General features: G+C 39.3%; 1 protein-coding gene across 1 annotated transcript in view; it reads right to left on the bottom strand.

The window, feature by feature from the left end:
* Window positions 1–2881: 2881 nt before the first annotated feature.
* Window positions 2882–17848, bottom strand: part of NEGR1 (neuronal growth regulator 1) — a 308360-nt gene continuing 293393 nt past the window's right edge. The window contains exon 7 of the mRNA XM_075097284.1: window positions 2882–3463. Within this exon, the coding sequence (XP_074953385.1) occupies window positions 3339–3463 (125 nt within the window). The 3' untranslated portion in view covers window positions 2882–3338. The remainder of the gene's footprint in view (window positions 3464–17848) is intronic.

Below are 17848 nucleotides of genomic sequence, written 5' to 3'. Positions count from 1 at the left end.
ATATCACGATCAGCAACTGTATAATTAGAGCATCATTGCTTCTATGTATGTCACCGATGCAATGGTAACTGCAGACCTGAGTTATTGCACAAGTAGGAACTTACGGTGTTACAGACTTTGGGGCTTCCAATGTGGACAAGAATCTTGATATAAATATCCAGTTATACTGCTTGGAGCTAAGCCATTTATTTTTCACGTTTGAAAGATGGGAATAAATATAATAATATTTGCCCGACAGATATGAACAGTATGGGTTAATCCTTTGAAGAAGCATAGAACATACCTTCGAACAGTTGCCTAAAGCAAATGCACCCCACAATTTAAAGGGTGGGTAGATTTCGTAAAATGTTGTGTTCAATTTGCAGCAGTCTGCACTGTCCGTTTTGGAAGAACGTCCCAATAAGTCCCAATCTGTACAATTACCAGTTTACCGCATGGAACAGATTAACCGAGAACCAAGTTTCTTTATTTGATCACCACCACCTACGGCTCCCATCCTGCAAAAATTAAGGTCATTTGACTCTACGTACTATATCTGTTGAATTAATCGGTGCATAAAGTATCTCTTTGTAGGACTGGAGGGCTGAGTGGGCAGAGTCTCACAAGCAGCCTTCAGGAGACTAACCCTACAGACACCGAGGGCACACGGCAGCGTGTGCGCAGTCCCGGCACGCTTCGCACTGCGCTTTGCACACACGCACACACACACATATGTCCACTGCTGAATACGCAGGTCTGACTGATATTAAATAACTATTTCATCTAAGGAAATGCCATTGGCGCCTAGAAATCTTTGTGGTTGGTTTTTTTCTTTTCTTTTCTTTTCTTTTTTGACTTGACAATAATTATGCCCCCCCAAATTTAAGTGAAAATTCAGAGATGGGACTGAATATCTTGTCCATGTTGTCCAGTGGCTCTACCTGGTACAAATGCAAACAGCCAATACGTAATTTTATTTTTTTTTTTGGTATTTAATAAAGCTGCTGTTCATTCTATTCTGTTGCTGGAAAAATAAGGATCCAGATATCAGGAATGACTGAAATGAAATACATCATCGAAATACAGAATTTGATCCAGCCACAGTATAGAACCATATCTCAATTTTATGTGAGACAAGGCGTATGAGTTGGGCTATGCATATCCTTTTTTCTTTCTTCATAAAACTGTACTGACATGACACTTTCTGCAGCACCACTGTTTCTAGCAAATGGATTCTAAAATATAGCACTTTAAAGCTGCAATACAAGAGAGATCAGAATATCAGGACTGTGTATAGTATAACTTGAATTGCTTTCATACTATTTCCTTAAAGAATTAATTTTGTCATGTTATTCAAGGTTTTAAAAAGTGCCACATTTCTGAAAATAGTAACTGCTTAGCACACAACTGTAAATAATAAGATAGAAATAGTACGATCTGTCACTGAACATACACAGAGTGACCCAGGACATTTTATTGCCATATTTTGGAGTCAACATATTTCTGTTTATACTCTTTATCAGCAACTACAACAGATTCACTGCATATTCTGTCTACATGTTAGCATGGGATAGTATATATTGAGACTAGTGAAACTCAGTGTCTGCCTTTTCAAAATGTGGAGTATCTGTAAACTGAATTTAGAACTGCTGAGTATGCACAGTGCTCATCTGGTATCGGTCGCTACAAAAAACTATTGTTAGGAGAAAAAATGTTGTAGTATAATAACTGTGTTGCCTACTGGAGTTCATATACGAAACAGGGGAATAATAATGGTTTTATTATTCTTGTCATCAAAAGTCATTTTGTAAGCAAGTCAAGATCTACTGGGGTCACGAGGGGATCTTGTATTCAAGGGCTGTTGGCCGTAGTCATGTCCCAGCAATTTACACAGATGGCATTTTTAAATTCAGCTGTAAACTGTGAGCAGTGTTTTGTGTTAATGCTGTCCAGGGCTGTTTAAAAAAAAAGTTAGTAGAATTATATGCTATTTTGAAACTTGATCCTTCACTGAGTGAAATGAGAGTGTTATCTTGATAGACTGCAGTACTAGGAAATAGTGTATGAGGACTTAACTGCTGTGGCAAGATATTAGTACATCGGTAATGAAGTCCTGTCTGTAAAGATGATTCTATCATGGATGGCAACATGCACTTCAGTACAGTTATTGGAGCAACCTCATTTTAATATATATATGTATTTTATATATATATGTATATATATAAAATTCTTCTTGATACTTAATGTATTTTCAGATATCTATTATTTAAAAGCATCCTTTATCATTGCTAAATTAGCCAAACCAGTACAAAATTAAGTGCAAGAAAAATACCAATTCACATAGTTTTTTTGCCAGTAATACAAAAGGGACTATTCAGCTTCTCACATTTACAGCCATTTAGGAATTTTGATTTAGAATGACTAAGGGAAATGTTTCTACATTCAAAAGATGTCTCAAAATAATTTCTGTTCTGTTTTGTAATGGGAAAACTACTTTTTACGGAGATTGCCTACTGGTTAGTGGTGGTCGATGGAAAACTTAAAAAGGAGTTGGTGCTATCCTAAGTCTGAAGCAGTCTGATGACCCCCTGGAGATGGGAGAGGAGGTTTTCCTTTTAGCCAGTAGCACCTTTGTCCTCAGCTAGAGATTGCTCAAAAGGATGCTTTAGCATTTCCCAAAACACATTCCAGATTTGTGGGAGAGGAAGAGGATAGTGTTTTATGAAGGCACACCCATGCTGAATTTGCAGGAAAAAGGAAAGAAAACAGAAAGCAGTACTGCACAATGCAGTTATAGTACAAGGCTCATTCTTGAAACCTGAATATCATGCTAGAAGAAAATCTAGATATGTGTAATATTTTGAAGAAATACTTTGAAGGCAATATTATTTAATTTTTTTTTATCAAAAAAGAAAAAATGTTTCTGTGTAAATGTGGATAGAATGCTATTTAAGAAGGGAACTGAATATTTGTATTGCAGCCTTAAAGAAGCACATTTTTACTGCAATATATTTTTTTTTTGTAAACTACGGTCTGCAACTCAGCAGACCATGACTGAATGCTTTTGAAAACTTGTAGATTACAAACATGAAATCACAATTAATATCCTCTAAAAGTAATTTCAGAGCTTTCACGTCTTAAAAAAGGACAATGTGTACTGCTTCACAAGGTAATGCAGCTAATCAAAAAAAGGAGTAGAATTAAAGTATTTACATAATGAGCAATTCTACAGAAGGCGATCATCCCCATGTAAGCACTGCTGATTATATCCCACGCTGCTTTTAACAAACTCTACCAGATTGGATCCAGTCATCAGCACTTTCAGAGAATCCTTAAAAGCCTTTTATGGGTCTTTACACTTAGTGCAGAATGATGTTCTTCAGGTAGAATATGCTGGTGAGAGAGGACAGTGTCAACACAAGGTACCAGCAGGAGAAGAGGACTTCGGCGTCACCAGTGATCCCATACTGGGCTGTGCTGGGAGCTGCAAAGAGAAGAAAAAGGGGTTAAGTGAAAATTTCCACTCGTAGACCCCCATGTTCTTAATTTTCATTAATTCTTCTAAGATAACTAGTAGGGCAGCAAAAGCATTCTTCTGAAAACTGGAGACAATGCTGCAAAGGTGGCCAAGCCCTCCTGCTACACCGCTCAGTGAATATTACTTCTTGTTTTATGGAGGATAAATCATTATTAAGGCAAGCATTTAAAAATGTGAGTACTTAATATGAGATGAGCACTTCATGTTTAAACATCTGAATAATTTATCTGTTTTTAAGTTACTGAGCATTAAGATCTCCACTGAAATCAATGAGAGGTGAATATATTTAGCTCTGTTGGAAAACAACTCATTTTTTCCCTGACTTTAGAAGCCAAAGGTTGACAATTTTGCTTAGCCAAAGAGATTCATATTTATTTTCAGTCTCTTTGAAGAAATTGCATTTACTTGCTTTAATACAAAGCCTTTCTCAAATTCCTAAGTAAATATTACAGTTGAAATAACACTGTCAAGAAACAAGTGAGGAGACAATAATTTGCAGCAGTTTTGAGCATCTGCTGGCTATCCCGCCTGTGGTGTGGGAATGGACCTGGGCAGAAACCAACAAGATTGTTCTTGAAAAGTCACAGACAGGAGGAAGGAAAAAGACCTGTTACCTCATGCTGCACCAAACTGAAGCTGTCAGGATGATGCAATTGGGATGTTCGGCTGCTAAAACACTCTAGGCTCACTTTGGCCCACAGACTTCTCTACAATATTTCTCTGAAACCAAATATTTTTCTTTTATATGATGCATGAAACCCCAACCTCTTATAGATGTACACAGCATCCTGTCCTCTTTGGTTGAACACTGGTATCAAAGGTTTTGCTTTCCAGGCTATATGCATATAATACAGCTAATTCTAAAACATAATATCTGTGCAACACTTGTATCAAGTGCCATTTCTACAAGCAGGCATCGCTTCTGTCAATGGCACTTCATTTAGATGCAAGTAGCAGAATTTGTTTTTTCGGCTAGATTGACCCAATGTCTGCCAGAAACATGGAGCAAGACTGAGCCAGCTTGGAGCCCATGTCCTGGTGCTCAAGGCCTTTTCCTTGCAGAGGACAGAGGTGTCAGAAAGGCAGGAGGGGAACAGAAATTTCCAAGCTCATTCCTGATGACCCATCTTGAGTGAGCTGGGGATGTTCAACCCAAAGGCTTGGCTGCAAAAGGGAGAAACCACCAACATAGTTACTTTGAAAAACATGTAAGCCATGTGTGAACAAAGAGGAGAGGTCACCCCAGAACCCAGGGTTGATAGGGAGTTGGAAACCACATGGAGGATCCTGCCTTTTCTGCAAGATCTCTCCTTTCACCCTATTACATTGCTGTCCCAAGGTGTCCTCAAGGCACTGGGCTACCTGGACCAAGAACACCAAGAGACAGTCTGAAGCAGAGACTTCAGCCAACAGATCTACTCTGCAGGTACATGGAAGACAGCTACATAGAAGAGGTACCAATAGTGCAGAAGACAATTTCCCTGGGGCCAAGCCAAAGCTTGTCCCACCGCCTTGCCCCAGGACCAAGCCACCTCTGACAGCACTGCTGCCCCTTGGCAGTGCCAAGTCCACCTCTGGCAGGGAGACACCAGGGTATGGCACACACAGTGCTTCAGAGTAAGCAAACTTCACCAAATCCTCACGTGCTTCCCTTTTGGGCAGAGAAGAGGAGGAGGAATAAAGCATCCCTGATGGCTGACATGATCCATGCTGCTGGGCTGTCCAGGAGGGTTGCATGGTGTGGGCAGGATGGACCCTAGGGAGGAGAGCAGGACCTTGCTTGGTGGTATGTGCAGGATGTTCAGTTCAGTCTGAACACTGAAACATAAACATCACTTTGCTTTCTATACAGAAACCTGAGGTATGTGCTACCGGGTCCATTTTCAATGTATGACATTTTATTAGGCGCAGAGTATGTGACAAAAACAAAAATCATTCAATTCCCCCCCAGGCAGAAAGGTTCAGGTAATAAAAAAAAAATTACAACACAAAGTTTGATTTTGAAGCTTAGTTTAGTGACTTATAACCATGACTAACCGCAGGACAGGGCACTCTCCTCATTAAAAAGGAACTTTCTGTGATAAGTCAGTATGACAAATCAACATTTAATTTATTACAAAAACCAGGCTAGCAAACTGAAGCATAGCGTAGGTGGTATTTCATTTTATCATATTAAAAGAGTTTCCCTAACATAAAGATAATTTGAACTACAGTGGCTATAAAAGCGAGTGGAAAATTATGTAAATCTGATTTCCTGCATATGAACCAATACTATCTTTCTAAAGCTTATTAAATCATATCTGGATTGTTTCAGCACAAAGGTACTAGGTGAATTAATGGGGGAAAAATACATAGACTTGAGTAGATAATAGAAAAGAGTTATGGTTCACAAAGCTGGCTAACCAGGAGAATTTGATATGAAAGAAACCTGAAGAAGAAGCAAATCTGGACCAGGTTAAGTGACTGGACTCTGCTGGGTTTGAATAAATTGCCCCAAAGGCTGAGTTTGCATAGTACAGGGAGGTCAAACAAGTGCAGAGGCTGGTTTTGTTGATCCATGGGTGATATATTAGCCCTGTTCAACTCCACCCTGTCCCACACCTCACCCCCTCTGAGGAGCTGGGGTGTTGATGCTATGGCTGGGTCTGACAAACAAGATTTCAGTTCAAAAATCATTTAATAAGCTCTCCGAGTTTCTTTAAACCTGTCTTTGGCATTACAATAAAGAATGAAACCCAGCTGTGCTCTGTGGCTTCCAGGTTCACTGGGACTGAAGCTCTGAAAGAGCTTAAGCAGAAATTTAAAATTGTTCTCCAGCCCCTCTAATACTGGATCCATTTCCTCAGGCTCCTTTCAAGAGGGCAAACTGGTGCAAGCCTGCTGACATTAGGGTCTGCTGATTAGTACCTGCTGGGTATATTTCCATTCATGAGACCTGCAGTGACATTTGCTATAGAAAACCAAAATAAACCCGGAGCTATTCATATTTGCGTCCACATGGCCCCAAGAGTTCCCCTGAACAAAGATATTGCTGTCATCGTGGAAATGTCCCCAAAATCCATGGTGCACCAACAGGCAAACTGATCAGAAACTGGCTTTAAAGGCCTTTTTTGGAACTGTGTACTGCAGGTTTAAATAGCCATGCTATGTTAATTCAAACTGGAACCGGTAGCTAGAAAACATTTGCCGTATGCCTGCCCAAGACCAGCAGTTCAGGTGCTGGTCTTCAACCCTTTAATTCATTGGTCAGTAGAAAAAGCCTGACAACTCTTCAGCTTGCCTTAATGGTCTTCTTTTATAATTAGCAGCCCGAATTAGAGCACCCTTTGGGCAGCTTGGCTGGCAGAAATGGGCAGGGTGCTGCCTATGCGTTCAGCTGGGGAACACTCGGTTGTCTCAGGTACAATGGATGGTGACTTGTTGATTCCAAAAGTCTTGACAGATCATTGTGTCTCTTAACTTCAGTCCAACTTCTAGAAATCTCCAAGTGTTTGTAGTCTCCAAAGTGAACTTATAAGCAGATCTTCCTCTCACTCTTAGTGGCAAATGGGTTGCATCAGGTACAACGTCATGGTAAGTCTACTGGATGGCATACAGTTTATAATGTCATGCTTGGCTCTTAAAAATTCTTAAAAATTAATAAGCTTCTGCTATCCTTTCCTTTTTCACCTCAGTATTTTGATTAACTTTTCCTGTGGCTACCTGACTGCTTTGCTGGGAAAAGAAAATTCTGTTTCCAAATATTAACAAAATTCTGTACATCTTTTGTGATGTTTCACAAACTTTAAAATGTAAACAGTATTAATTTTAAAAATTAAAGATTCTTAGTATGGTCTGCTTAGTTATTATTCTAGAATGGAAAATTATTTTTTATAAGTGCTAAGTAGTTCTTGCTTTCATTGTCATCGCTGTGTAATTCTAGGCAAGGTCATTTTGTACTTGGACTGGTTAATTTTCATAGGGCTTTTTTTGAAGGTTTGCTATATCAGAATAAAACCCTTAGTTTAGGAATGAATGAAAAGGTTTAAATGTTTGAAAATAGCATGAAACTCACAGCTGCTTTTTTTCCCCCACTAAGATCTTAGCATTGAATGTAATTGTTTTATACGGACACACACATTTGCAGTCTTAATATTTGTAGAGTGAGATAATGGTGGAGGCATGTATGATTAGGTATTAAATAAAAGCATGAATTATTTGACTCCCTGATTACATCTGCAGATATCCTGGGCATCTCCATAATACCCATCACCACCATTATAACAGAGCACTGTTTATAACTGATTTTACAGCGGGTGAAGCTTTTGGTACACAGAGGGGGGAAGGAGAACAGTGGTTGGCCTGCAGAGAGGTATTTATCTGGCTAAAGATTCTCATCCAGAACAATGTCTCAGTAACTATCTGAAATAGAAACCAAGGTCAAATTGTTTGCCTCCCCTTGTGCTGATCTCGCTGTGCAAATTCAGTTCAGAGCTGTGGTAGTGGTACCTTAAAAGACAGCGAATTTCTATCTAGAGAAAGATTAAAATGAGGTTGATGAAAAGTCTGATGTTTGAAATATAAAATGACCTAGGATTTAGAAGATGCAATAACTTTAAAATATATCAACTTCAGTGACTGAGGGTCAATAATTTACTTTCTTGCTAATGGACAAGTGAAGCCCTGTGCCTGGCAGCAGGGTGACTGAGTGCTGGTGGGCCCAATAGCAATGTTTGGGTGTTACCATGTTTAACTCAAGGCATTGGTTGCCATCCATGTATGACTAGAGGAAACGGTTATAAAATTTCTAGGGGAGAGACTCCTTGTCTGTGGTCCCTGGTCTGGTAAAGTAGGGGCAGGGTGTCAAGCTGAGCTGAGCACATGGCAGCATCGCTGAAGAGCTGTGAAGGGACCCAGTGGGGTTTGGCAGGTCCCTGTCCATGCCATCTCCCAGAAGATGGTTCTTGTCCTGCAGAGCTCTGTGGGGAGTCATGTGTGCCTTGGGATCTGCAGTCACCACCTGCCCGCTGAGAGCAGCCCTCAATATTGACATCCAGCAGTAGGTAACAGGAATGGATTTTGTGTGCGCATATTGCACTGCGTCCTCATAAGCATTATGAGGTGTGTCTAATCTCCCTTAATACATTAAAATTATCAGTAAATCTGTACGACCATTGCTCTTGTTGCACCAGGGGCAGAGACACACGGAGAAAGTTTCTGCTTCCATTCCCCACTTTGCTTTGTAACTCCCTGTGTTATTAGTTATTAACAAAAGCTGGTCCATTTCTCACTTTTGACAAGACCACATCTAACATCTGAGAGTCATTTACATGCTGTCACACTTCTGCTAAAGGAGAAACCCTTGCTAAGGTCAGCACTCACTGTGTCCCTCATTGCTGTCAGAGCACGACCACTGGCCAAGGTCCCTTTGTGCACGCCCCTGAGGTCCACGTGCCCTTATCAAGCTCTCCTTTTTTCTAATTTAGTGATTATTCTACATAATACTAATGTTAGCAGTTGTGAAAATATTTAAGCGCGCTCTTAGCGCAGATAGGATTATATTCAGACGTCTCTCCTAGTGGTGAATAGAAAGGAACAAAGTAATATTATATCAGTATCTCTAATTAATACAAGAGATTAGGAAAAGTACTATGCTGTAATGTGCAAACCAACATTTCCTAACGCCAAGGACTGTATTAACCAGAAATAATTATAAGCTTTAATGCTGATGCCTTGTAGACAAAAGCACGGACCTCTCTAGGTTGTCTGAATAAGCAAGACTAATTCTGTTAAATGGATTATGCAAAGAGATGTTAATGAGCATTTCATTTAACTATATTCAGGTTAATGATTTATTATAGGAAAGCCTTAATAAATAGGTTTTTGTGCAACATTTAAAATATACAGAGAAGGAAGGAATAAACTAACTCAAGGTCAAAGCAGTAAGAAAAAAGAGATGAAAAAGACTGGGCTGTCAAAAATAGTTTTTTAAAAGAAAAGATTGTAAGATAATGGGACTCTGAAGGCTCAGTTGAGTCCTACAGATAACATCTCTAAATATTGTTACATGTGAAGTTGGCTGAGGATTTATGGCTTTGGAGGAGTGGGTCGACAGTCTATAAAAGACTGAATTAGAAAGCAATGGCTTGTGATAGGAGAGGTAATCTGCTTGGAGAACGCTAGAACAGGCTTACGAGTGTTTTGACCAAAGAAAAGTTTGTCAAGAAGAGAAACCTCACTCTGTGCCTCAGAAGCCAGGCAGGACTGTAGAAAGCTTGACCTTGGGAGAATAAAACCTTAAAATCTTGTGTAAAAATGAATCAGCGAAGATACCGATTTGTTTAGTCTTATGCAAATGCAATCATCCTCAAGGCTAAGTGCCCGAGACAGGAAATTTACAGCGATGGAAAATTCACTAGTGAAGTTAAATAGATAAATCTGAATGAGGAGGCCCTTTTGAAGTGTGTGCCAGATGGAGACTTTGATTAAACAGAGCTTTGACCATGATAATAACACTTGGAAAATGCTGATAATTTGAGTAATGTTGAAATGCATTTGGACCATTTCTGTGGTAGCTGGGAGCTGGACATGGTGACTCAGAAAGTCCTCTCCTGTCTGATGTTCTTCTGTTACTGGTACGAATCACTGAAATTCCTTTTAATGAGAGAAAAACATACAGCACTGCCCAGCCCAACATCCCCAGAATGCATTTGAAATGCAAAATGCTTATATTTTAAATAATGGCATACACTTTAGGGTTAAAATGTTTTGCTTATTCCAGAGAAGAAAGTCAAGTGAAGAAATCAGAGAAGAGCTGTGCAGCCCTAATTTTCGGAAAAGTGAAACACTTTTTACGTGATGGCACATGAGGCACTGAAAAACATTTTTACTGAGTATGACAAACTGTTAGATGAGGAAGCTCCACACCACTGGACATGTCCTCGCCTGTGCGCAGTGCTCATTTGTCTCCCCAGTCCTTGCTCACGAAGCCATAAGGACAAGGATTACGTTGGGAACAAGGGAGGAACGTGCCAGTGCGACACCACCTCCATACAGTCATCTACATCAAATACATTAGTATAGGGAACAGCCAGATTTTGCTCTGTTAATGCCTGTGCAGCCATTCACTGTTACGTGGGTGTAATTTTGGGTAGGATTTTGCTTTTCTATAATTTCTAGCCAGGAGTCACTCAGCACTACTGAGACAAATATATCTGAAAATCCTTGAGAAAGGAGACAGGAAATATTGCAAAAGTTGTCCATGAGCTAACTCAGCCTGGATGGATTTATGCAACTCCTTCAGCTGATTCTAAGACAGAGCTGTAGAGGATATAGCCAAAACCTGTGAGGTTCTTAAAAGAGTGGCTTTGTCATTCTCTGAAACGTGAGTGTTGGCAGGAAGATTCGGAAGATGAGCTCCCCCAGTAGTTCGATGGAATGGATAAGAGAGGGGTATTGTCAGGTCCTTCTCATTGGCATTCACACAAGGCTGCTGTGAGATGCAGAGACTGTAAAATGAATGGCTTATGCTGACTTGTTTCTTATTTCTAATTTAAATGAATAATGTAACATTTTTTGAGTCTTAAAATAGGAATACAGAGAATAAAAGATTATTGCTATAACTGCAGAAGCAAAACCCAACTATTTGTTGCACTAGAATATTAAAGCTTATATTTTAAATACTTGAGATAGGCATGCCACCAGCAGTGTTTTAAAGTGAAATATTATCACTGTGTGTGTTTGCACGTATCTCTGTGTATGCACAGAAAATAAGAAAGTAGCATTTCTTGTTGCAGTCATAAAGAGCCCAGTTGTGCCATGCTCCGTATCTATTCAAAACTGGTTCTTTACACTGGTTCTGACTGAGTTAAAATATAAAATACAATCTTTTCAGGACTAAAAAGGAAGTCAAGCAATCAAAACATGAAAACTAGCTCAGCCACCCAGCATTGTAATTTCTTAATTTTGGGGATCTTTACCTGGGAATTTGGGATCCCTGGCTGTGGAAACAGACATCCAAGGAGGCAGCAAAAGAAACACGCTTCCTCCCTGCCCTCCGCAATAGTCAGTCGCCCTTTCTGTTCCACTCACTCACACACCGACAAATAACTTGTGCTAAATATTGTAAACAGCAAAGTACTAATTTAAAACCAGCTAAAAATACACACAGTAATGTAAACTTTAAGCAAGCTGATTTTTGCTTGCTTATTAATGTGATGGGGCATGCCAGACACATTTTGCAGTTGTTCAAACTAGACCTACTTAGTGAGTACTTAACAGCTGCATTTCATTAAGATTATAGAGAAAGCAAGACCATAACTGATGAAGGTTGTTAACTATGTGCAAAAGGTTTTTAAGTGTCTTAATTTCTGTTCTCAAATAACTCTCTGGAACAAAGCATTTCCAAAGTCAGCAACTCCTCAAAAATACTTGGTGCAGGCATCTCAACATATATAAAATGTACATGGAAGCACCTCTGACCCCCTTAGGTTGACTCCCCAGCAACGTGTTATCTTGCAAACAGAATTGCTCTTGTTTCTACGGAGAGCACCCTATGCTCAGGCTGAAGAGGATGCAGTTAAAGATCTAGCCATCAATTTGGCAGAGTTGCATTTGGAAATATGGTTCTGGGCTGGGAATGGCTTTGGTGGGCAGCAGCAAGAAGCAGCTACGCTCCATGGGCGGTGATGGTGCCAAGGGGTCGTTGAATTGAGTTACCTCTAAGGTTTTTGCCGTCTCCTGTTTGCTTTTCCCCAGTTTCACTTCCTTAAGACCTGCCCAGGTCAGCCACCTCTCAGCAGGTTCTCTTTGATGAAAACCCCACTTTCAAAAGCTCTCCTGACTAATGGAACCCTGAAATTGTATTTTTCTTCTAAAACTCATTCCTCCTTCCTCTCAGCTTCCAAACTCTAATGTTTTCTTTTCCAAATTGTCATTGACTCTTCTCATAGAAATCCAGGTTTAAATCTGATAGCTATTGTTCACAGCAAAATATTTAATGTAGAAAAAAGAAGGGATGTTATTTTAGAGAAACAAACATCTCTAATTTTTCAAACTTATAAATGGTAAGTAATCTTTCCAGCTAATTTATACTTTTAAAAATCACGGTAATTTGATCATATATAAAGTTACAGACGGATTGGCAAAATTTGGGTAACTTAATTGAGAAAGAGGGTAAGATTTTAATTCTAATTTAATTAGAACCTTTTAATTCTAATTAAGTGGATGCTATTGTTAAAGAGTATTTAAGATATCAGAAAAAAAATCCTATCCAAGAAGGGAGGCACATGGGATATCTTGCAGTGAGGGAGAAGATCCAAAAAACTCAAAACCCATGATTCTGGATGTTTTTACTTCACAGGCCAAAGGAATCACTGTGGTCCTCTGTGTCAACGTGTGCTTTTTGAAGGACTTCAGCATCTAATTATTAGTGACATGATAGAAACCTACAGAACCTATTAACATTTTTTATTCATTCAGTATATGTACACCACTGAATTGTTAAAAAACCACGATACTACGCATACTACTGCATTTGAATACATTTGAATGTAAGCACTTTATATTGCTGCTGTTTTCACAATGAAAAGGTATTGTTAAAACTTTATTGCTTATGTGTGATTTGTTTCCAGACTTGCATTTTAAATTTTAGCATGTGGTTGCCAATAGAAAAGTCCCCATTTACAGGCAATTATCACACAGTGGCACCTAAAAATCCCTGTAGTTATTGCTCACTCTAATTATATGGTCTTGCTGTTGTTCCTACTCAGTAGTGCTTGAAGTGTGGGCTTTTCAGTGGGAGCCAGGCACACACTGTTTTTGCTACTCCATATTTCTGAATCTACAACAGATTCAGGTAACACATGAAAAATGGGCAATGGTGATTTGGAGAAACTCTTAACAACAGCAGCCCTAACACAAAAGCCTGTTTTGTAGATAATCAGTGTAAATAATAGTTTCCCCACATGCTGCTGTCTGTCAAGTTATTTCTTCAAGCAAATGTCTCTGGGTATCATAAAATCAGAAAAACAGTGGTGCTCAGACAAAGCAGGCTCACTCTAATCTTTTGGGTAGTGCAGACACGCTTTTGTTGCAGCTGCAAAAAAACAAAAACAATTTTAAGCACTTATGCATTGTTGTATGGTGTATCTTTAATGGAATTTCATTTAGACAGATAAATTTGATCATATCAAATAAAAACCCACTTCCATTAAATAATGCCAATGAAAAGAATCTTGCTAATACATTAATAGGATAAATGAAGCAGGCACTGAACACAGAGTGCCTTAGTGTTTAACAGGATAAAATAGTACAGTGCTGACATACCTCGTTTCTACTGCAGGGAATATTTTATTATTCTAAGAAGTACTTATGAGGAAAATTACTGTGAGGGAATAGAATAAAATTTGGCTTTATATATCATTCTTTATGCTCAAGTTATCTCAAATTTCTTTGTACAGATGAGAAATACAGTCATAATCGAACAAATAAAGTATCTTTCAGGAAGTTCAGAACTGTAGGTGTGTATCAGCCTCAGAGGTCCGAGAGGACTTTTAACAGATGGAAGAGATATCAGTCTCAGTCCCGGGATGAACCCAGTGCTTAACTGGATCACCACCTGATCCCTGCTTTTAGCCACTAAAGGAGACAGGAGAAATCAGCCAAGTGCCTTGTCCAGGGAGTAAAGCAGAGCACATAATCGATGGCACTGAACAGACATCTCGCTGTCTGTCAAAGCAGACTGAGCCTGAACATAGCTGTTCAGAACAAACAGCATTGTGCACCAAGCCACTGACAATCCCAAACCATCTTCCCCAAGACTTCTAGGACTGACATGCAATACAGGGACCGTCCCAAGGTGACTCCAGCTGAGATTTTAATGCAAGAACCTCAAAGCTGGATGTGGTGTAGTGAGAAGGAGCTGCACGCATTTCAGAGGGCAGATTAAAATTCAAAATAAACTTAGTGACTAAGAGAAATCTTTTGACCAGAAAAAAATATAATTCAATTCAATAAGGCCAAAAAAATTCTGTCCGTTAACAAAAATAGCCAGCTGCACATGTATTGGAGGAACAAGAATTGACTCTGTGATAATTCCTTAGAAAAGCCTCTGTGATTACATTGGATGATCCATGCTATCTTACTGTGAAAGGAGAAATATGTTTCTGGGGTGTGTAAATAGAAATGCAGCCTACGAGGTAGTTCTGCTGCTCTCCTCAGCATGGGAGGGCTGTGTCTGGTGTGGATGGGTCACTTTGGGAGATGCACAGACTGGCTTGAACAGCCTAGAGAAGATCAACGAGAACATGTCACCTAGGAGGAAAGCTTGGAACAGCAGGGCAGTTCAAAACCCAAGGGGGAGAGGGAATCCTAATAACAACCATGGGATACACATAAGGATTGTCCCTGGAGAAGGTAAGGGAACGATCTGCTTGTGTGTGTAGCAGGTAGAACAAGATCAACAGGTCTGACCTGCAGTAGGTAGGACCCAGAATAATTATAAAGGCAAACTTAGCCCTGGGTTGCGCGGAAAGGATGAGGACTCTGCATCATTGCAGAGTTTTAAAAGCAGTGTGTACAAATATCTGTCAAGAATAACAGTAGACACCCCCTCACTTGCCTGTGGGAAACGACCTTTTTAGATGTTCTCTTTGGGCTTTTCAAAATAATAATCCAGGAAAGCATCATAATTAGCAGTGATTGAAACAATTTCATTTTGGAACTGGGGATATAACAGGTACTAGAAAGGAACAACAGCTACCTCCAACAGGGAGGGTAGCTCATGGCAGAGACAAAGATCAGGTACCTCAGCAGCAGCTCATGGAGGCAACTCCCCAGTCCATAGCACAGGCTGCAGCTCCATTTCCCTCTCCTGGAAACTGGCTCTCAGTTCTTTCTGATGGCTTAAGGACATGCCCATTGTATGCAAACTGCACAGAAAACTTTAAACAGATCTTTAATTCTTGTAGAAAAATGAATGCAGCTGTGGAACCTATAATTAGCATATGCCTCTTGGCTTATCAAACCCAGCTCTGCTATTGCATTGTGTCTTGTGATTTCCCTCATAAATATCTTAAGATCTATCTTAAAAGCAGTTGCTTGTCTTCCACTGGGAGCAATCAGTGGAAAGTTTCTCTACAGTTGCACTTCTGAATGGGTAGGAATTTTCTTTCTCCTAGGATAAATTTATCTTTGGATGAGCTCTGTCTCCTGGATCTCACTGCCCTGTTTCCACAGGCACCACTCGTGTATGGTTTCACTCTGTTAGAGTAAGCACCGCCTTCTAGTCTCCTTCCTCTTTCTCTTCTTTCTTTTTGCATAATAGGAACAACAACAGGTTCAAACACTTTACAAAAACTTGCAGTTTTAACCCATTTCTTTGTAGGATCAGACCCTGAAGGGCTATAATTATCACTAATGTTCCCACATTAGAACTATTAATAAGTTAAAGGGCACTGTTGTTTCTATGGCTTGAAATAAAACCTGATTTCCATTTTCTTTTAGTTTGCCAAACTTTCCTCTCCTTCTTTAGATGTGCTAAAAATAATTTACCCAAGGATTATTAAAAAAAAGTAAAGATTTTTTGGAATATTATTTCATGCTTTATTGCAGCAGTAATCTCTTTGGTAAGGTTATCTTCAGTGACTCAAATAACTTTGCCTTCAAATAAAAGTTATTACTTTGCCCAAAGGCCAAGCAAAGAGTGCTTTCTGGAATCAGATCCACTCTGCCTCTTTGGAACATATATGAGAAAAGTTGAATAAATGCAAACCTAGCATAGCTGGATAGTCAGACTTATATGATCTACTGCAGTGTATTAATGAGCCAGAAATACTATCTAGGATTTCATTAGCAAAATAAGACCTATTTAACAAAAACATTACATGAAATAGCGAAAATTCCAACTCAAAATTCTAACAAATGTCAAGGAAGATTATCATATTGCTGTCTCCCTACATTAGTTATGCAGCCAAAGCGACAAGGCTGGCTTCAGAAATGCAGTCTGTGAGCACCTCTAGGCAAAAAAACAAAACCAAACCCAAAATCCACCCCCTCCCTGCTGAAAACTCTGAACTCTAGCCTAATTGCAGATGTTTCAATTAATACTGTGCTTAGTAGGCTGGAACACAATTACATAGTACTGAAATAAAAATTATAACATCTGTGTAACCTGGCTGATAGATAACATTGCAATAGATAACAGTGTTACATCTTTTTGCGTAAATAGATGGGCTGTTCTGCGTAACCAGCCTCTTCCATTTAGTGATGCACGCTGGGGTGCCTGACCTTGTGGTCATTGCCAGAAAAAAAAAAAAAAAGAAAGAAACAGCCTAAAGAAAAAAATCCCGAGTTTCACTATCAAGACATTTCTATAGTCATCTGAAGCCTCCTGAATTTCCTGGCTTAAGCATTAATTCCTTGAACTGAGAATTGGACGCTACTGAATATTTTTTCTATTGGATTTCAGATTTACCAATGCTTTGTAAAAGAAAGGCAATGCCTCATTACAGAATTGTGTAAACTGTAGAGCACAACATACTGCATCCTATTATCTATCAGCAGAAAACTAATTTCATAACACCAGTGTAGTCAGCAAAGCCAGGAAATGCTGCTTGTGTTTGTGCCCGTTTACAAGAATACTGTTCATTGCCCAGAATAACATATTATCATCATAAATATCGTCTGTAGTTCTGACAGGAAAGGATATGGTAAAAAATAATGACCCCATATTTAAAATGTGCTAGTTACGTGTCTGTAGGGAGGTACTGCGTCACTGTGCACCAGAGTCTGAGCAGTCAGACACAAGAATACTTTGCATTGTATTTCTATGGGATGGTGCATGGTAACTGCAAACAGGATTGACAACAGCCTCTAGTTCAACTTCCCACGAAATTTTGGGCCAGGTGATCTTCTGAGATCCCTTCCCACCTGGGCTGTTCTACAATTCAACATATTTCCCAAGATCTCAGTAAAGGTGTCATAGTCCTGAGACATACATGGACTCAGACACAAGTTCTGAATGGATACTGGATTGGGGCTATTCTTAATTATTGTATATCTTAAGCTGTAATCCACAAGACAAATGTACAACTCCCAGACTGCCCTTCTTGCCCCAGATTTGGCGAGAAAAACATTTTTTTCTGAGTCTACATATGGAAAAATGCAAAATTTATAGAAAAGAGGAAAGAAGTTCTTCTGTTGAGAGTGAACCATGAAATCACCTTTAGATCAATATTCTAAAAGATGTAGCTACTGAAACACTTCATTACTTTAAAATGCTTATTTATACTTTATATCAGACCTAATTTCTGTTGAACTTACATATGTGAAATCTTATCATTTTAGTCAATT

Source organism: Phalacrocorax aristotelis, chromosome 6 (genome assembly GCF_949628215.1).
Source record: "Phalacrocorax aristotelis chromosome 6, bGulAri2.1, whole genome shotgun sequence".
Taxonomy (NCBI): domain Eukaryota; kingdom Metazoa; phylum Chordata; class Aves; order Suliformes; family Phalacrocoracidae; genus Phalacrocorax; species Phalacrocorax aristotelis.
The sequence above is the reverse complement of the archived record's forward strand: the minus strand, read 5'-3'. Positions and strand labels throughout refer to the sequence as shown.